Here is a 21,501-nt window from a genome sequence, read left to right as displayed (position 1 = left end):
CAAGGCTAGTCTCTTCACCAACCATTTATAAGCTTCATTATTTAGCCTATTCACCTCATCCATACTCTCTCTAAAATCAGCGATGGTTGTTGACTTGGCAGCATTCCATAAGGCATCTTTTAATCATTTCCCTTTAAACCCATCTGCCTTGTAATTGGTGTATAAGTGCCTAACACGTAATCAATGATTACAATTAGGTAGCTTCTTCTCAAAAGCTGGTATTAAACCCTTTTTTTTGTCATAAATGAAAGTCCAACCACGCTAGTTCACAATTCCCCATTCAACAGCTAGTAATTCCAGAAACCAAACCCAACTGTCCTTGTTCTCGAGCTCTACTATAGCATATCCAATAATCCAAGTTTGGTTATTTGTATCTACTCCAACTGTAGATAGTAACTGGCCCTTGAACACTCATTTCAAGTGACAACTATGCAACCTTACAAGCTGGATACATCCATTCTTAAATCCATTTTTGGAAGCCCCCAAACTAATATGAATATTCTAAAATATCACATGAGCATCATCATAGAGCATCACCTTCATCTTAACTGTACTACCATGGTTTATCCTCCTATACTCATCACAGAACTCCCATAACTTTATGTACTGATCCATGTTACTCCTATAAAGGATTTTCAAACATTGTGCTCTCACTCTGTAGGCTGTCTTGAGGTGGATCTCAACCATTTTTTCCTCCTTCATTGCCTCCATAAATGTAATGATGGGGGTTGAGTTTGAACTTGTCCACATACCCCTTCACAAGCTATGCCACTTTGCAGTTAGGATTTTCCCTCCAAATCCTCGGACATTCATGTTTCCCAACATAAGTTTTCACTTGCATTGAATCTTCATTGTACATCCTGGAAGCATACAATCTTCATGGACAGTTTTTCTCACACTTTGCGCTAATCTTCCATCTCTCATTCCTTTTTAGCATAATAGAAGATGCACCATGATTAATGGAAAGACCACACTGCCTCTGTGCAGCATCTCTGAACTTCAATCTCTTTTCAAACTTTGGATCATCCATGTCGACTTCTTCATTGAACTCAAGGTAGATGACATTTTCGTCACATTCTGAACCTGAATCGTCAACACTATGCAGGCCATATGAGTCATTTCTCATCATCAAAGGGAACGTCTTCTACATCTCTTGCATCAATAACTTCTTCTAGATGTTAGCTCCCAACCCATTCACCCCTTTCAGCATCTTCAATCACAATGTTTACAACTGTATCATCTACTGCACGACTATCATCATCTTCCAAAATGTAGTCACTGTCCACAAACTCACTATTAGTAATGTCATCCTCTGTATTTACTGCCACAAACAATGCATATTTGTTAAAAACCTAAACTTTGCAAAAATAATTGAATACTGAAATTAAAATTGCAAAAATAAATGTTTCAAAATTTTTACTCATTAGCTTCTAGTTCAGCCCTTTCATTAACTTTTTCAGTTTCGTGACCTTTTTTACCTTCATAACCTTCATCACTTTCATCATCTTCGTCACATTCATTATCAGCATTGAAATGACCATCTTCAGCCTCATCTCCATTTCCTTATCCTCCCTTAATTGCTTCCCTTAATTGCTTCAACCTCATGTTCATCATCACCATTGTAGGTTATGTCATTCAAAACATATAATCATTTTTCTAAGTGATTAGCACCCTCTTTTGCTCCACCTTTCTTCAATTTTGATCCACTTCCATTTGTAATCGAAATTGCCACCCTCGACTCCTCAATATCATCAATAGTGACACCTTTTTTTAATATGCCACTCTCATCGATTCATCTATTTTCTTAGTCCCTGAAACATAATTGCACATTTTACCCACATCTTGGTCCCGATCAATAAACTTTAATCCCTCCCTATAAGACATCCCGGGAATCCTATAGGGATGCAAGATAAACCCGTCATATCCTAACTCTTTAACCATTTCATCAATCTCGAAAAAAGACATGAAGTCTTTGTCTACGTAATCAAACAAAGTCTCAAACCCTCCCATATATGCATTTTCAGTCCACTTCCCACTGTGGTTAATTTTAAGTGTAAATAATTCAGGCATGCCTGCAAAGTCAAGGAAAAAGGTTTTAAAACCAAAAAAGTTAACCTAAAACACTAACTTGTAGGACCATGAGGACAAAAAGGTGAAAACAAAACCACAAGGTTTTTTAAAGGTTGCAATTGAGACCACGAATGAAGATAAAACCACATACACATTGAAAACAATTAACAATGCATGAAACCAACTACAAAACACAATTCCAGAAACCATAGAAAAAAAAAAGGGATTGGAACTCACAAATCCCTAAAATTCAAAATTGAAAAATCGGAAAACCTAAACCCATATTATCTACACTTCGAAAAAGGTAGGTTACTTACAATAAACTAGTGTTTCAGCTACTTCAATCCTCATTTTTTGCCACCCCATCACCAGCGATGGCTTCACGACAACCTTGCCCAAAAATGGTGCCCCTTCTTTGATGTGCAAAGATGTGTGCAACGTACGACGGCGTGCGACTGACATCGAGTTGGATCGACGGCGAGGTGGAGTGATGGCGAATTGGTAGGGTTTAGGACGGAGATGGGGAATCGAGATTTCTGGGGGTGTTCGAGTGAAAAGTGGTTTTCACTTTTAACTATTCCCATTCTAAATTTTGAATTTTGAAACTTTGGACTTTTTTTTTGAATTTTTAATTTTCACATGGACCCTTAATGACACGTGGCGCCCAGTCATTGTCCACATGGGCGCCACGTCATCAGTTAACGGGATACTTAATAGCCAGACTAACGGATGAATGATACTGTCCCAAAATTAACATTTTAGGTATGACTCTGGGACGAAAAAATATTCATATACTAAATGTTGAAAACCCCGAAACTTGAGGTAGTAAACTGAGATTTACCCTAATATCTCAACTATAAGAGTACTTTAAAAATAAAATAAAATAAAACTATAAGGGTAAGCAAGAAGAGTATTTTGGTGTCACAAGGCTTTACCAAAAAGATTAGACATAAATAGTGTTTAAAATCTTAATATCGGTAAAACTATCGATTTGTAAATTTGGGAAAATATCGACGGATATATCGAATATCAATATCGGTTGCTTTCAATAGAGATTATTAGAATTTAATATGAAACTTTAGGGATGGTCAAACATTGGTTTGGATGAATATGACAGTTTCTCCGATATTTAACATATGTCAAAAATATCTACGATATATGTCGATTTTAGCCTAAACTTAAGAGTTTTTCCTATTTGAGTTGAAGTTTAAGCTTCACCCCTATTTCCATATATTTCTCTGATTTTTTAGAAATTTCTATGGAAATATCGACCATATCAAAGAAATTTTAAGCATTGGACATAAAAACCCTAAAAACAGAAAAATCCAAACCTAGCAACAAATAATAGAAACAAATTCGCATGGATAATTTTGTCAAAAACACAAAAATTTAAAATTCTTTTTATATGTTGAGAAAAAACTTTAAAAAACAAATTAAAAAAAGGGGTAGAATGACGGATAAACTGCCAAAGCTAGAGATACAGAAACATACAAGAAACTTAGCCCGCGCGATGCTGCGGGTCTAAAACAATGTTAAACATATAAAATATATTAAAATATATTTACTTCTATATCAAAACATATTTACATCTTTATGATACATGTTTGTACAATATATTACAACACTCTAAGGCTCATGTATTTAGTTCTAGTGATTCATACTTCCTCAGCAAATCAACCATTTGTTCTTTACCAATGTCCAAGGCCTGTTATGGAGAAGGCAAAATGGAGTTATATATGTCAATGGGGCTACCAACACGTAACATAATTTTAGTTACGATAGTATATTAAATTTAAAAGCTAGAAATTAGAATATAGCTAAATCATGTAGAAAGTCGTAACAATAATAATAATAATTTAGACGACACACATGAAACTAGAGTGGCCTTAATGCATTTATATCGAAATCAAAATAGAAGAAAATTCAATTAGGCTGGAATGGAAAATTTTAAGCTTCTAACATAATAAATTCGCCGGCACATATTGCTCATTTGATATGTGGTATGATAAAACTCTAAAACTTATCGAAGTTTACACAATCATACTTGGCACTCGTCAGTTTTCACCTTTACAAATGCAGAGCAGCACTACATTCCAAAGTTAATTTCAATAGGAAATACTACTCTCCAATGATTTTTCCAATCAAAGGAAAAGAAGTCTCCAATGATTAGGTGATGTGACTCAATCGACAAAGTCAAGCAGAGATCGCCACCTAACTATTCCAAAGCTAAAATTTCAAGTGGAAATCTATATAATGATTTGATGAGATGACTCAAATGTGAGAACCAAGCAGAGAGCACCGAAAAATAAACCTCAGTAATCGAGCAACAAAATCACAAACCAAGGGATGCAGCTATTAGGATGTACTCGGTTATCTTTTAAGAATACGTAACCTACTACCTAAAGCCTATAATGTTACATCACCAACAGTCATAGATAAGAACCAAAATCAGCACCATAATCCAAAACACATGATTTTATCAAGCAAAGAGAGGGAAACATTTTCACCATAACAAAATCAAAGGCCAACAACCAATCAAAATAACACCACACAAACACCAAAAGTTGCACAAATTCCACACAAAAATGTAAACTTGTACGGAAATTACTACGACTTGAACAAAATTCAAGCTACCCATCAACAACTAACAGAAATACCAATATTTCCAACAACGAAAAAAAAAAAACAAAAAACAAAAAAAATTTAGTAATGGATTAAAACTAACATGTAATATAGAACTTCTGTGCTTTACTTTCTTATTGGTCCAAGGCTCGAGAAAAGTATTTCATGAGCTGCCAAAAAAAAAGTCAAGAAAATGAATATAGTTGTTCTATATCATCCTATTGAAACCATTAAAATAGTTTTTACATTATGTGAAGCAAATTATATGAAAGTAAAATTCAATTGAAATGTCAATTAACGGATGATCTAAATTGTTCATATATTAAATCATCATATAAGCGGAGGACCTTTTTACCACAACTTGATCCACACTGTTAGCAACTGAAACAGTTTGATTCTTTATAAACAAAAGGAAAAGGAAAAGAGAAAGACAATCAGCATTTGAAATCAAACGATCAGATTGAGATACAAAAACTTAATACGTGCTTACCCCCTCCTCTTGACTTTCAACTCCCCCTGCATATTTTTTTAAAAAAATACAGATTAAATTAAATAAAAACAATTCAATAAAACTAATCACAAATTTCATTTGAGTAATCATCAAAATCGAGAGTGTATATAGGTGAATTATGGACAATTTACTATGGCTCAGTCAAGTAAGGACCAATTGTAAAAAGTAACATGAAGTCAAAGTGTAATGAAAAAAAAAAAAAGAAGAGGAAATAAAGATGGTAATATTATCACAAAAACAGCAGCAAGAGACCTTAATTAATTAAGGTGGCTTATTTTAGTGAGCAAAGAATAGCTAACAATTAACAAAGCATGGATTTATTTGAGAAAAAAACACAGGATGAAATAACATTCTCTTTTCAAAAGAATATAAAAATACTACCAGGGATTCAAAAATATTAGTTAACGCAAACAAACAGCAACAAAAGCCATTAGACATAAGGTAAAGTTCCAAAAACTTGATCCAAGAAAAAGAATCATTTACCTCTACGGCTCTAACCATGTGACGGGGAACTTCCTCTTTCCCATTAAAATGGTGGATTGAATACCAAACATGTTTCTTTCCAAAGAGAAGTGCCAGATGAAGATGAAAAAAAAATATAATTCAGATTACATCAAAAGAAGTAATAAAGTGGATAAGAATGGCAAAGCATGAAAATTGAACACCATGAATTACTGACACGATTAAATTTTCTATCTTCAACTCTGCGACTAATTTGATATAGCACAACAATTAACCGTTTGAAAGAATTGTGTAAAACATTATTGATTTTCTGAATTTAGTAGACATACAATATCTCTTTGCTTCAGTAGTTGAAAAGAGAAATGGAGAAAGCGTGAATGTGTATATAAAAAGTTGAACCTTATGGGAGACGAAGAAATAACTTTACGGCTAGCAAACTATTAGAAATCCTATTTTCAAACTCACTTACAATATCAACAATGCCAGCATTTGCCTACTCTCTCCCTTTGCGTTAGGATGTATAAGTTTGTCTTAAATAAAACCCTGTAAGAAAGGGAAAGTCGAAGAAAGTTTAGGGAAGTTAAAATGAAAGCTACAATATGCACAAAACGTAACTATTAGTAATAATAACCAATGTAATCAAACATAAATAAAATGGTATGCTACAGTTTTATACAAATTATTAATGAGGGAATGGATAGTTTTATTCTCTTTCATAAAAGTCACATTCAAAACTAAAATTCAATGCCAAAAACCAATACCACCATGATTCAAAGAACCTCAATCTACTATCTTTAACAATTGAAACTATATTGCATGATGTTAAATCTTTAGTCTTAATTTGAAGACTGAAAATAAAATACTTTGAAGCTACATTGATTAGTATTAAGCTTAGCCTCAAATATTCTAATGGCTCCTTTTTATAAAGAGATTATCATCAAAGCATTGCTGCTCAACACCCAAATCATCAAATGTGAGACAAAACAAATTCTAATGTTTAAAAGGAATTCCACAAAATAAATAATGTCTTTATCAAATCTTTAATTCATTACAGCAAAACCCAAAAATCTAGAAAGTTTTAATAACCTTACATGACCACTCATGAGCAAGGTCAAGGCAGCAAAACCCAACAAACCCAAAATATTCAAATAAATCCCACACAAAAAAATCCATTTGAAAAAACCTACAAACAAAATAATTCACTACTTTTTCATACGAATTTGAACGGAGCTATAGAACATACCAATTTGAAGCGAGAAACCTCGGTGAAAATAGTCGAGGAAGCCATGTCGATCTCAAGAAGCAGAGAAAATTAGGGATTTTTTCCTAGCTCCAAATCATACTTGGACGCCGTTACTCTTTTCAAACAAAAAACAACCAAATTGGGGATTTTTTCAGTAAAGAAAAAGAGAAAATTAAAAGAATGATCCTTTAATGTACACATGCATTAAAGATGTATTGCTCCGATAAAGATAATGAAGAAGATTGATCCTTTAATGTTAAGCTTACTGCTTGTGGAAGATCTCCTTAAGAATTCTGCCACCAACTTTAACCATATAAGAAAATATGGTTGGACAGAGTTTCATAAGAAAAATAAGTCAGGAAAGTGAATTTGTAAGGAGCTCAAAGGCATTCGATCTGGTCATTTACATACAGCAATAGCAAAAAATACAAAAAACTATACCATCTCGCTTTGATCATCTCCTGCAGGTTCTGAAAGACCACTTGGTTCGCTAGGTGGCCAGGCACAATGAGAATCTGGAACTGGTGGAGGGCATGGAACGATCTTCTTCCCTTTCCCTGCTGCAGACAAACATCAAAACCCACAACCAAGTTCACTAAAAATGCACAGAAAAAATACAACTACCAAACTCACAAATTTAATCGAAGTACTCTACAAAATCTAGAAGAAAAAAAATACTAAATCTCAGATAAAAATATCAAAAAAACCCATAAGTTTAATGACGGATCCTCCAAAAATCTGAAATTTAGACGAAATTTTTTACAAAAGCATGAAAAATTATTAACATTCAATTATATTAAATCACAATGGGGAATTAATTTGGTTTGTTTTAATTAGAGTATGAAAAATTTACTAAAATTCAATTGTGCAAATTTACACTTCTAAACACATAATATTCAAATAAAGAAAAATTTGAATAAAAAGGTACTGACATTTCAACGCCCATAGCTTGGATAAAATGGAATTCTCAGAAATTCATGGAAAATCCTTAATGAAATACTTCCAAAAGACGAAAAGCATATAATTTTAAACAGAAAAAAAGTACGAAAAGTGCCTTAACAAATCGATAAAGCTGGATGATCACAGCATCTTCTCTTTCCTTTATCCTCATACTCTCTACCCGCGTTCATGCCTGTACAATGCTCAAACACAACCTAAATTAATTCAAAGGAAATATGCACAACCCCAGCGAAATTAATGAATTCAAATAATTATTCGCTTCCTCTGCACAACTCAAATTAATTCGAAGCTTTTTCATACCTCAGGGAAGAGCACCGTCTCTCAATTTGGGTTGTGCAGATTGGTAAAAGTGATTGGGGAGGAATAGCAGAAGAGTCCACTGTCTCTCAAGCTCTTCCCTCTGAAGAACGGTAAGAGAAACTCACATTTACCATTCCACCTATTCCCATTAAAAAAATTAAAATTAAAATTTTGAAGAAAAAACTCAACAGAAAATCACTAATTTGTTCAATAAATTTGGAATCCTTTGTTATTTTGCTGAAGAAAAAAAGGTGGAAACTTTACCTGAGGAACTGAAAGAAGTTGTGATGAGAGCAAGGCAGATGGTGCTGGAGAAACTATGGAGGGAAAAAAATCAGAACCGATAGGATTGAATAAATCAGTCGGAAAACTCAGGATGTGATCAACCTGTCGTTGCCGAGTTGTATCCACACAAAAACCAAACAAATTAATCCCAAAACCCGAACATTCCAAATCCCAAATCCCAATCTAAAAAACAAACAATCATACAAAAAAATCGTCAATTAGATTCGATAGCATACCATTTCCTCAAGATCGGTTGGAGACCAGAAAACCATACATTTTCTGGGCTTGAAATTATATTCGAACCGACACCAGATGCATTGGTTTTCAACGATAAGGCGAAAGCAAAAGCAGAGAAAGAGGAGATGAGTAAAGTGACACGCGTCCCGCTCAACACGTGTCACTATGCTAAGCATGCCAGGTGATAGAATCATTACTGTAGAAAGAAGTCTCGTGAAGAGCCACTTGTGTTTCTGAGGCAGGAGTCGAGAGACATCTATTGGACGCAGAGGGCCAAAACCGTCATTTTACTGTGTAAAAGACCAAAAAAGCAAGATTTGAAGAGCAACTGAAGGGTAAAATTGGAAGAACACTGGCGAATGAACAGTAAAAAGGACACAAAGGGAATTAATTGATAAGTTAGGCGTTTAGTATATATATAATTTCTCCGATTTCATGTTTTTATTTTGTGTGATTTTGTTTCCTCTACTATGATTATAATTATGTATGCGATAAAAAAGAACGAAAAACAAGTGCAATAACATATGCTAAATGCATGCATTCTAAGCCCCGCAAAATTCTTCAAAAGTTGGCTTGGGTTTATCTAAATGAGGGATGGTTGGAATTGAATATTGATGGTTCTCGCCGAGGGCAAAATCATGCTATCGCTTTGGGAGGAGTACTTAGAGATCATCAGGGCTCTTGGATTGGGGGGGTTTTCAGCTAATATGAGAGTAGAAGTCCTTGAAGTTGAACCGTGGGGTCTCTTTTTAAGTTTGAAAATGGCTTTGGATAAGGTTGCTAGAAGAATTCTTGTGGAATTTGACTCTGCTGTTTTAGTGTCACTCGTCAAATGTACTGGCCAGGAGTTGCATTCCTTAGCTTTTTTGTTATATGGTGGCTAATGGTTTGGCAAAGTTGAGTTTTTCTTTGGACTTGGCTATGTTATGTTGGAAGATCCTTCTCCTTCAATCGTTGGCTTAATTCTAGACGATATTTATGGGGTTTTTGTTAGGACCTAGGCTATTTGTGTAAGCCTTTTGGGCTGATGCTCTTCCTTGTTTTGCAGTTTTGCTTGGGCTTTGAGCCCATTTGCAACAAAAAGATAAAAAAAAAAAAAAAAAAAAAAAAAAAAAAAAGCTAAATGCCAAAGCAATGTAAAAGGAGATATCAAATTAATTCCACAATTGTGTTTGTATCTCTTGGAATTAGCAAGAGTTGTCTTATGAGGTAAAGGTAATTGTTGTGTGGAATCTTTCTGCAATAGAATTTATATTTATGATCTTTAATCTAACAATTTATCTATCTCATGAAAGTATGAAAATTAGTTTATTCCTCTCCTGATATGGGAAATTATGGACATATAAAACTAAAGCATGTAGAACACGTACAAAATGTTTCTAAAGTAAAAACGTCTTTATGCATGCATAAATGCACAAATGCACAAATGCACAAATGTAAAAACAAAAAACTCTATTTTCCAAGAATAGAGTGTCATGATGTAAAAATGTCACTCGCATTTGCAAGGCGCATCTGAAAAAGCTAGTTTTCATTAAATCGCCAACCATGCATCCTTGTTAGGTAAAACTCAAAGACATCTAAGTACTTTAATTAATCCTAAATATTTCATTTTATTTTTCACCAAGTGGCTAAGTTTTTAATATTTTAATGCTTGTCCAAGTTTAGCTAACCACCATTCACAATGTTACTAGGCTCTAGTTAAGTTGTTGGCTACTGATTCCGAGTAACAATTTGTTGAATTTTGGGTGAAAATGGCTAAGCAAAAGAAAATGGTTAGTCCCTTTGGACCTTTAAGAAAAAAAAAATTACATAAAACTGAATACCGTTTTTATTATTATTATTATTATTATTATTTTTGAATTTGTAAGGAACTGATATCACTACATCTTTATTTATTTATGGCATTTGGATTGAACAAATTAATCAAAAGAATATTGAGGTACATAAACAAATAAAGTGTGCAAAAAGAGATATGTCTCCATATATTATTTTCATTTTTTCATGAGAAGAAATTCTACAGAGACTCGCTCAAGGAGAAAACGAGTCTCCCAAACTCTCTAACCTTGTGAGGCTAGCTTTTTGAGCGAAGAACCATAGCATTCCTCTTTCCATAGGAGTTCGATATTCATTCATGACATAACCAAACAATTAGGGATAAAATGGGCATAGAAAAAAACTAAAACATATATGGACCAAAACAAAAACAAAACAAAAAAAATCCATGTTATAATAATTAAACAAACACCAAAGTTGGTGTACCTTAGTCATCGAGAAAAGCACCTGAATTAGATCTAACAGTAGCACAAGGTTTTTTATTTATTAAGATCTAGAAGCCCCTTAAAACAAATACTTAAACATGATTTAGTAACATAATTCCAGAGGTGACCAAATTAATGCAAAACGTAGTGATGCCCCCCGTGAGTTTATAAATACTCTAACCATCACTTGCATGTAACCTGTGCCCTACATACCAGCAAAGCAGATTTGCCTCATTTCCCGTACTCTTCATATACTTGAGCAGGAAGGCGCGGAGTGAGAAGGACTTCAAGTTGGGAGGTTCTATGGTTGGTCAATTCCATCGACTCACGCATGTCAACTGGCTCACCCGCCGGAGTTGCGATTTCAAATCCATGAAGCAAAGAAGCGAGTGTCAATGGCATAATCCTGAGGGCAAGTGCTATCCCGGCGCACATTCTTCTTCCACTGCCAAACGGTATCAACTCAAAATCCTGACCTTTAACATCAATGTAGCTGTGTGTTGTGAAGAATCGTTCAGGTTTAAATTCATTTGGATCGGGCCAGACCTTCGGGTCTCGATGAATCTTCCATACGTTGACGAGGACGCGAGTGTTTGCTGGGATATGGTAGCCGGCTAGAACGCAATCTTCATTGGATGCATGAGGCAATAAGGTTGGTCCGGGAGGGTATAAACGGAGCGTTTCTTTGATAACGGCTTGGAGATAGACCAAGTTGTCGACGTCTGATTCTTTTACTGCCCTCTCTCTGCCAATATTTTGGTCTATCTCTTCCCGGACCTTTTTTAGAGTTTTAGGGCTGTTGAGAAGTAGAGACAGTGCCCATGTTAATGTCCCTGTCGTCACATCTACACCTGCTAGAAGAAGACTCTGCAAGAGAAGTAACAATAGTATTTGTACAAACAAAATTTTCACACTTGCTGACACACTTTCTAATAAATGAAACCCTATGCTTATAGATGAAGGGCGATAGAATTATTAGATGCATTCAATAAGGAAAATGATGAGGAGACTACTTTTTTGTAATACATTTGTATACAATTTGATGTTGTAAATGATGCATACATGTTACGTCAATTAATAAGTTTATCTCATTAGATATTGGTTGCATGCATTAGTTAACACATAAGGATATTAAGATGATATAAACACTAATGTGTTATAAATATGTCTCCATAACATTACTCATTTATTCAATCTGATGGTCATAAATAAAGATGAATGTGAAAATTTAAACAATTAAATGCCAAACCGCACAAACGTACCAGTGAGGTAGCTTTGTTGATAATGTCAGCTTCAAAAGAATTGGTAACTTTAGCATCATCAAGAACTGAAAGCATCAAATCCATGAAGTCACGCTCCTCCTCATCACCTTTCACTCCACCAGAAACAGTCCTCTTTTTCTTCTGCTTATGCTCTTCTAACCATCCTTGAAGCACTTGATCTACCTCCTTTGCTACCTTCCTCATGGTCTTCTTATGGCCACCCAAATCCAACCACCTCAAGAACGGAAGCGCATCCGACAGTACAAAAGTAGCATTCAGTCGAAGCCAATCCTTGAATACCTCTCTCCCTATCAAGTCTCCATGGGTGTAATTTGTAGCTTCTGAAATTCGTTTCCCGATAATCATTCTAAAGACCACGTTCTGGTTTATGTCCGCAAACCAGTCTTTCATCAGTACCACCACCTTATCGGAACCACTACTCTTGTTGTTCTTCGTCCACCGATAGTATATTTCTTTCATCGATGCACTCACTTCAGATTCTCTAAAGTGTTTGAGCATCTCGACGCGGTGGGGGGATAAGACCTCCGCCATGACCATCTTCTGTACATGACTAAAGTAGTAGCCGTAAGAGCTGAAAGGAAAGAAGGCATGGTTGTAGCCCAAGATTTCTGAGGCTAAAGAGCTTACACGGCTAGCAAACACTTTGTCGTAGGTCTTTAGGCATTCTTTCGCCATTTCCGAGCTGCTCAAAACTAGGGTTCTCTTCACTCCGAACATGAAAGTGAAGATCGGTCCGTATGTGTCCGCCAATTGAGCTATCACCACATGTAGTGGCTCAGACGAACGTACTAACAAGGGTAGGTGACCGATTATCGGCCACGCACCTCCGGCTTGCGGTGGTAGTTTTCTGACTGCTTTTCTTGACTTAAAAAATATAGAGTAGAGGAACAATGAAAAGGCTAATGATGCTACCACAAAAGGTACAAGAGATGGTAGGTGGAAGTCCATAGCTATTTGTTTCATGGGGTGTCTTTGCTGGCTAGTTTGTTTAATCAGCGATACATGGAAGGGGGTTTGTTTTGTTTTATAGAGTGAATTTAGAGAAGGCTTTTTAACCAGAATGGTCACTGAAATTTGTATAAAACATTATTTTGGTCCCTAAAATTGAAAATCAATAGAAATGGTCCCTGAGATTGTCCACCATCCATCATTTTGGTCATTCCGTTCAAAACTCCGTTAAGTGTCCCGAAGCTCTAGGCTGGAAGTTTGGGCAATTTCAAAGCCTCGTAACTCAATCGTTTCTTAACCAAATTCAACCCATAATGTATCAAAATGAAGATAGGAAAGTGTAGAACAAAATTATACATATTTGGAAGCCAATGGTTACCGGAGATGGTCGGAAAATAGCGTGACTGGTCCGTAAGAAAATTAGAAAACTCGCGAGAAACTAGGTAAACTTTAAACGTTCATAACTTCTTCAATACTCAACAAAATCGAGTGATTCAAAAATGACAATCATACTTCTCAATGAGATGGAGAGAATTATACCTTTTTTGATAGCTAACTCGCCGTGGTTTATCCAGAAAATGGCTCAAAAGTGGCTGTCTTTGTCTCGAGTTAGCCACATTTGAGCCATTTTCCAGCCAAACCAAGGCGAATTAGCCATCAATAATGGTACCATTCTCTTCGTCTTGTCGAGAAGTATGATTTTCGTTTTTGAATCATTTGATTTCGTTGAGTATTGAAGAAATTATGAACGTTTAAAGTTTACCCAGTTTCCGGCGAATTTTTCAATTTTCATGCAGACCAGTCACATTTCAGGTTATTTTTCAGCCATCTCCAGCAACCATTGGGCTTCCAAATAGGTATAATCTTATTCTACACTTTCCTATCTTCATTTGGATATATTATGGGTCGAATTTGGTTAAGAAATGATTAAGTTACAAAACTTTGAAAATTGCCTAAACTTCCGGCCAAGAGTTCTAAGACACTTAACGGTGTTTTTAACGAAATAACCAAAATAATGGATGATTGATAATCTCAGCAACTATTTCTTTTGATTTTCAATATCAGAGACCAAAGTGATGTGTTATGCAAATCTCATGAAACATTTTGACTAAAAAAACCTTTAGAGAAAAATTTGATATGAAATGTTTCACGTCTTGTTCTGAAATTTAATGTTTATTTTTAGTAGTAATGAAATTATCAAAATGCTTTGAGTAGTCATGTGAATCTTTTACGTGAATCTCAAATTTCTTTTCACTTTTCGACTCGTATCTGATTATTTTTTAGAAGTACTCGATTTTAAGAATACGTGATCACATATTGAACTTTATTCGGAATTATAACGAACGCTTTACTTTATGAAAATACCTGCCACACATTCAAATTTGAAATCTGACCTCGTGCAGTGTACACCACTGCCTTGGTCTGTGGTGAGAGTCGCTTTGTTTGTTGTGCTGCCTTGGGAACTTGAATCAGCCTTAAAGAGGCTTCATGCAGAACAATCGTTGGACATCTTGGTCATGTGAAAGGCGCAGGCTTCGACGCCCACACGTCGTGGAAGAAGAAACGGTCGGAACGGTGTGAGGCTATGAGCCGTGGGTTCTAGAGAATGCCAATTTAGATGAGGACAATGGGTTTTGGGTTAGTAGATAAGCATGAGAATTCCTTAAAAAATTCAAAAATAAAATAATAAATGTTTAACTAAAAAATAAAAAATAATAATTGTTCTCTCTTCTATAAAATTAAAAAAAAAATTAAAAAAAAAAGAAAAGAACAAAGGATAAAAGATTTACAAAAAATAATTAGCATATAAAATAGATTAATTAACTAGGGTTATTTTAGTAATCACAATAGTTTTCATTCCACTTCATGTGAATTAGTAAACAGTTTATATAGATCAATGTTATTTCTACTCGAATTCCAGACAGTTTTAGTAAACAACTTCGAAATGAATCTGATTTTGATTCCACCTCATTTTTATTCCTCTTCAATTCAATTCCTCTCAATTTGATTACGGATTAGTAAACGCGCCCTTAATCTCTCTCTCTCTCTCTCTCTCTTTTTATTTATTTAACTAGTTACGATTAAGTCACGTTAAATTTTTATTTTGATTTTTTTATATAGGAATAAAGATAAAAAGAAAAATATAAGAGAAGGGAAGGTAAAAAAGTGATAATAGGAAGAGAGAGACTCCCATTTAAAACTGTTTAATGTGCAGGTGGACATTAAATTTAATATTTATGATGGGTTTTAATAACCCACTCAGAAGTCATCATTTCTACAACACCCTTTAGAAGTCATAACACCCCACTAAGACCATCTCCAACCGAAGAAGGGCTAGAGGGCTCGTTTTAGCACTCTAACCCTCCAAGAAATTAATATTTTAATAAACAGTGCATGACCATATTTCTTACCATCTCCAACCAAGGGCCATAGGGCTCATTTTAGCCATGTCACAAAAAAACCGTCTCCAACCGAGGGCTAAAAGGCTACAGTATGGAATGTGAAGAATTAAAATAAAATAAGGTAAGATAATATGGAATGATGAAAAATATGTGAGAAATGGTGTAGAAAAAAAATTAGAAATTAAAAAAAAAAAAAAAAAAAAAAAAAGACAAAGTGGGCTAGCAGTGGCCCAGCAAGCTGGCTGAAGATGGCTGGTCGGTTGGCTCTTTGACCCTTTTTTGTCCAGTGCGGCCCACGAGCCCTTTGGCCTGGTCCTCAGTTGGAGACAATTTTTGAATTATTTTTGGCTTTCTGGCCCTCTGGACCCTTCAATTGGAGATGGTCTAAGAGGAGTTCCACCGTGGGTTCTGGGCTCCGAGGGAGCCCAATTTCTCTCCTAGGGAGAAATCGACAGGCCCAGGGCCTGGTTAATGTGATGCAATGCTGACATCATAATGACGTCAGCAAAAATTAAAAAATTAATAAAAAATACAATAATTAATTTAAAATACAGTAAAATTTTGAAAAAAAAATATATTATTTTCCTATAAATCTTCCACATTACACCACATTTTAATATTTTCAAATACTTTCAACCAATCTTTTATTATTATCCGAAATTAAAATTAAATTATTTTTTATCATTTTATAAAATATATATATTTTTTTTAATACGAATTGTCTGAATTATTCAGTTTAGGGGAGGAGATGCACTTGGACAATTACTGTTCATTACATGCAACTACTATTCACTAAGGGATTGAGTTGCCTATAGCCTGGGGGGAGGCTTACTACATTGGAAGTGCTCTAAGGTCATCTCCAAAGGAAATGTCAAATTAAAGAGTCAAATTACAATTGATGGTTAATGTGGCAATCTAAAGTCTTATGTCAAATTTTGTATTTATCCAACTGAATTATCAGATGTTGTTTTATTATTTAAATAGAGCTTTAAATGGTTTTAACTATTAAAAAAATATTGAAACAAAATTTTTCTTGGTTGAAATGTTACTAGAATAAGGAACCCACTATTAAAATGAATTAAAATAAATTTAACATAGATGTCAAGTTTGATGCCAAATCACAAAGCCTTCAAACCAGTAAGCAAATAACACTTCGGTTTGAAAGACTTTTAATGTCAACTTTTCATAGTGGCATTCCATGTAGGATTTTAACATCCCCTTTCTGGATGCTCTAACACATCTCTCTCTCACGCCTCACTCCCTCTCTCCCTCATTCCACTAAATCGTTCACTTTCTTACATGACCGGTTAACTCGATCTAAATGACATGAATATAACAAGGTTTGAATCAACACGTCAACTAATCGAGTCACTATCGGATTACACGTTAATAACAGAGTCCTTAACAAGTTTACTTGCGAGTAACCTGTTTCAACCCATTAAGAAACAATTAGTTTAATAATTTTAAACTAAAAAATCATACTACAATAGTCACATTATTTTCAAAGCACGTAAGAAATACCAAAGCACATTAAAAATTCATAATAATTGATTTACAAGAGTGAAAAATGTGAAGAAAAAAAAATATACAAATGCTCGCGATTACAACTACACTCGATGATGGGTACATCGTTGTTTGAATTTTTAAAACCCTAGAAACCCTCATGAATAGTGTTTTAGGGGAGTTCAAATAAATAAAAATTCATAATAATTAATGTTCAAGTGTGAAAAATGTGAAAGAATGTGCAAATGCTTTTGATTGCATCCTCTACACTTAGCCGATAGTTACATCGTCATTTAGATTTTAAAAACGATCCAAACCTCATGAATAGTAATTTTTGTTTGAGTGCAAATAAATAAAAATTCATAATAATTAATGTAGAAGTGTAAAAAAATGTAAAAAGAAAAATACAATTACTCGTAGTGACAAACTTTACAAATTTCGTGAAAACGTCAACTCCATAATTCAACACCATAATCCATAAATCTAGGTTTATATTTAACGGTCAATTGTTGTTTATGTCCATTCTTCTTACCGGATTTCGTTTTTCAGATTTCTTTTTTGAAAACATGATATTTTAGCGGATACGGAAAATAAACGGTTCGGATCGTTGATATCACATTTTGATTTTACGGTTAACTGAAATATGAGTCTATGATATGTAGTTTCTAGAGACTTTATGAACTTCGAGCAATATTGGATTCCTTTGTGAGAAAATTGGTTGTGAACGGCTCTGTATTAATTGTTTGAAATCTTCCAGCGAAAAATCCAAATTTTTGGCAAAACTACGGCTCACAGACAGTGAGAAGACCGAAGAAGAAAAGAGAACATTCCGTCAACTCTGACGACATATTCTCATGCCGTTAGAATATAATTAACGACATAAGGTATATTCTGTCAATTTTAACGGCGACTACAACTCAGTCAAACTCAAGTTCGACGCATGGCGGCTGTGGTAAGTGCGTGAGCTACTTCAAACCAATTTTCAATCATTTTAAATCTCGCTCTTGGGCAAACTAAGAGGAAATTAGGCTTATTACTTTAATTATTATTAGTTTAATGATTAATGTAGTAATTTCTCAAATAAGAGAATAATACCTAAAGGAGTACCGCGTGCAGAATAAGCAGGTAGTTACACCTCGTGACATATCAATGAGTGGGTGTTTTTGCTTTACAAATATTATATACATATATATATATATATATGGTTTTCCTCGATAATTATTTTCGCATAACTGTTGTGACATGCCATGTTTTGCTTACAACTAGATTTTTCATACACTTTATGTTTATTATGTTAATTGTGAGCATAATCATGTGGCATGACATCTTTATATCATATCTACCCATTATACTGTGATTGCACCGATGTCTATTACTGTAATGGTCTGGGCGGAGGACGAGCACAAGTGTAGTTCACAATCGCCTTAGATCCAGAGGATGCATGGTTTTTTTTAAATAGCAGCACAAGGTCTTTTTATTTATAAAAACAAAATTTTCTAATAGCAGCATAAGGTTTATTTATTTATTAAGATCTAGAAGCCCCTTCAAACAAAAACTTAAACATGATTTAGTAACATAATACTAAATCTTAAGAGAGGTAACCAAATTAGTGCAAAACCTAGTGATGCCTCCCACGAGTTTACGAATACTCAAATCATCACTTGCAAGTAACCTGTGCCCTAAATAATGAGAAATTTTTCCTTGTGACTAGAACACATGTAGTATATCACGTGTTTTTATATAAGTGGTGGGAATTTGTATTTTTTAAGTTATAAAATTTTTAACATACATATCTAACCATTTGTATAGTGACATGGGGTGTACCACTTCCGGTCACATTGAAAAATCTATCCTAAATAATAGCAAAGTTGCCTTATTTACCATACTCTTCATAGCACTGAGGAAGGCGCGGAGTGAGAAGGACTTCAAGTTGGGAGGTTCTATGGTTGGTAAGTTCCATCGACTCACGCATGTCAACTGGCTAACCCATCTGAGTTGCAATTTCAAATCCATGAAGCAAAGAAGCGAGGATCAATGCCATAATCCTGAGGGCAAGCGCTATTCCGGCACACATTCTTCTTCCACTGCCAAATGGTATCAGTTCAAAATTCTGACCTTTGACATCAATGTCGCTGTGTGTTGTGAAAAATCATTCCGGTCGAAACTCATTGGGATCGGGCCAGACATTTGGGTCTCGATGAATCTTCCAAACGTTGACGAGAACGCGAGTCTTTGCTGGGATATGGTAGCCGGCTATGAAGCAATCTTCTGTCGATGCATAGGGCAATAAGGTTGGTCCGGAAGGGTATAAACGGAGAGTTTCTTTGATAACGGCTTGGAGATAGACCAGGTTGACGACGACTAATTCTTTTACTGCCCTCTCTCTGCTAATATTTTGGTCTATCTCTTCCTGGACCTTTTTAGGGTTTTAGGGCTTGGAGTTTCTATGATAATGCCACTGTCATCACATCTACACCTTGCTAACGCACTTTCTAACAAATGAATCCTGTGTACTTATCAATAAAAGGAAATAGAATTTGTTGGATTAATGACGTGTACTGTGTACATGTCACGTTAATTAATGAATTTATACCGTATATAACTTTATTAATTGACGTGGTCATCTTTAAAGAGTATTCTCTCATAAAGCTATATACTGTATAAAGTATTATAGTTAAGAGTTAATTTCTTATTGTCTAAACTAATTGTTTCATATGAAACTAACTTGTGTAAATAAACTAAATCAAACAAACTTTGACTAAAAGCCGACCCCATTAACAAACAAGAAATAATAACCACACACCATTCTTCTCTTCATAACACCATTCAATTCAAAACTATTCATTAGTCATATCTATTTGATTTGGTCAGAAATATAAATTCGGTGTGTAGTGGAAGAAAACAAAAATGAAAATTTAAACAATTAATGCTAAATTGCACATACGTACCAGTGAGGTAGCTTTGTTGATAATGTCAGCTTCATAAGAATTGGTAACTTTAGCATCATCAAGAACTGAAAGCATCAAATCCATGAAGTCACGCTCCCCCTCATTACCTTTCACTCCACTAGAAATATTCCTCTTTTTCTTCTGCTTATGCTCTTCTAACCATCATTGAACCACTTGATCTACCTCCTTTGCTACCTTCCTCATGGTCTTCTCATGGCCACCCAAATCCAACCATCTCAAGAACGGAAGCGCGTCCGATACCACAAAAGTCTCATTCGTTCGAAGCCAATCTTTGAATATCTTTCTCCCTATCAAGTCTCCGTGGGTGTAATTTGTAGCTTCTGAAATTCGTTTCCCGATAATCGTTCTAAATATCACGTTCTCGTTTATGTCCGCAAGCCAGTCTTTCATCTCTACCACCACGTTACCAGAACCACCACTCTTCTTGTTCTTCGTCCACCGGTTGTATATTTCTTTCATCGATGCACTCACTTCAGATTCTCTGAAGTGTTTGAGCATCTCGACGCAGTGGGGCGATAAGAGCTCAGCCATGACCATCTTTTGTACATGACTAAAGTAGTAGCCTAAGAGCTGAAAGGAAAGTAGGCATAGTTATAGCCTAAAATTTCTGAGGCTAAAGAGCTTACACGGCTAGCAAACACTTTGTCGTAGACTCTTTCGCCATTTCTGAGCTGCTCAAAACTAGGGTTCTCTTCACTCCGAGCATAAAAGTGAAGATCGGTCCATACGTGTCCACCAATTGAGCTAACACCAAATGTAGTGATTCAGATGAACGTAATAATAAGGGTATGTGACCGATTATCCGCCATGCACCTCCGGCTTGTGGTTGTAGTTTTCTGACTGCTCTTCTTGACTTAAAAAATATAGAGTAGAGGAACATTAATGAAAAGGCCAATGATGCTACCACAAAAGGAACAAGAGATGGTCGGTGGAAGTCCATAGCTATTTGTTTAATGGGGAGTCCTTTCTAGCTTGTTTGTCTAGTCATTGATATATGGATGGGGGTTTTGTTTTGTTTTATATAGTGATTTTAGAGAAGTTACAGACTTTCTAATTATTCTGGTTCAGTGTATCCAAACAAATACGGTAAATGGATGGTGTAAATTCCTTGTGTGGGTTTTATTCCATATTAGTACAAACACATTAAAGGAAGAGATAGGGATGAAATAGGAAAAAAGGAATTATATTTGTTTATTTGAGAATTGTTATTATCACTCCAAAAATCTCATTCCACACTCTAAACTTTTTATATTTAAAAAGAAAAATACACTTGCGAAAAGTGTAAAATAAGATTTTTAGAGTGCCAATAACACTTCTGGTTTATTTTTGCATTTGCCATAATTGTCATTTTCTTGCAATTTGACTAGATATTCAGTATGAAATTCTTTTTAAAGAAAAAAAAAATCTGATCTGGAAGGAACTTGTTAAAGAAATGAATGATAAGGAAA

General features: G+C 34.9%; 2 protein-coding genes, 1 long non-coding RNA gene and 2 pseudogenes across 12 annotated transcripts in view; all 5 read right to left on the bottom strand.

The window, feature by feature from the left end:
* PTB3 (polypyrimidine tract-binding protein 3) overlaps positions 1-21,501 on the bottom strand; it is a 75,153-nt gene that overhangs the window by 16,456 nt on the left and 37,196 nt on the right. The window lies entirely within an intron of this gene.
* On the bottom strand, positions 502-1,559 carry LOC148697317 (uncharacterized; annotated as a pseudogene).
* Positions 3,552-9,101, bottom strand: LOC137721759 (uncharacterized). Of its 10 annotated transcripts, none has more exons than XR_015961442.1 (10): positions 8,690-9,101; positions 8,433-8,555; positions 8,169-8,307; positions 7,963-8,040; positions 7,350-7,468; positions 7,175-7,211; positions 6,909-7,023; positions 5,687-6,208; positions 4,796-5,208; positions 3,552-3,591 (listed from the first exon to the last, which is right to left on the bottom strand). It is a non-coding gene; the product is annotated as an uncharacterized LOC137721759 (long non-coding RNA). The 10 variants fall into 10 exon arrangements; XR_015961444.1 differs by lacking the exon at positions 7,175-7,211 and having other exon boundaries at positions 4,796-4,862; positions 5,183-5,208; XR_015961445.1 differs by lacking the exon at positions 7,175-7,211 and having other exon boundaries at positions 3,552-3,583; positions 4,796-4,862; positions 5,183-5,208.
* On the bottom strand, positions 10,897-13,222 carry LOC137721900 (cytochrome P450 CYP82D47-like). The gene is made up of 2 exons (XM_068460924.2): positions 12,211-13,222; positions 10,897-11,815 (listed from the first exon to the last, which is right to left on the bottom strand). The coding sequence occupies exons 1-2, from the start codon at positions 13,192-13,194 to the stop codon at positions 11,180-11,182; spliced, it is 1,620 nt and encodes a 539-aa protein (XP_068317025.2). The 5' UTR covers positions 13,195-13,222; the 3' UTR covers positions 10,897-11,179.
* LOC137723248 (cytochrome P450 CYP82D47 pseudogene) lies at positions 18,958-20,993 on the bottom strand (annotated as a pseudogene).

The sequence above is a fragment of the Pyrus communis genome, chromosome 4 (genome assembly GCF_041283825.1).
Source record: "Pyrus communis isolate YQ-2024b chromosome 4, ASM4128382v1, whole genome shotgun sequence".
NCBI lineage: Eukaryota > Viridiplantae > Streptophyta > Magnoliopsida > Rosales > Rosaceae > Pyrus > Pyrus communis.
The sequence above is the reverse complement of the archived record's forward strand: the minus strand, read 5'-3'. Positions and strand labels throughout refer to the sequence as shown.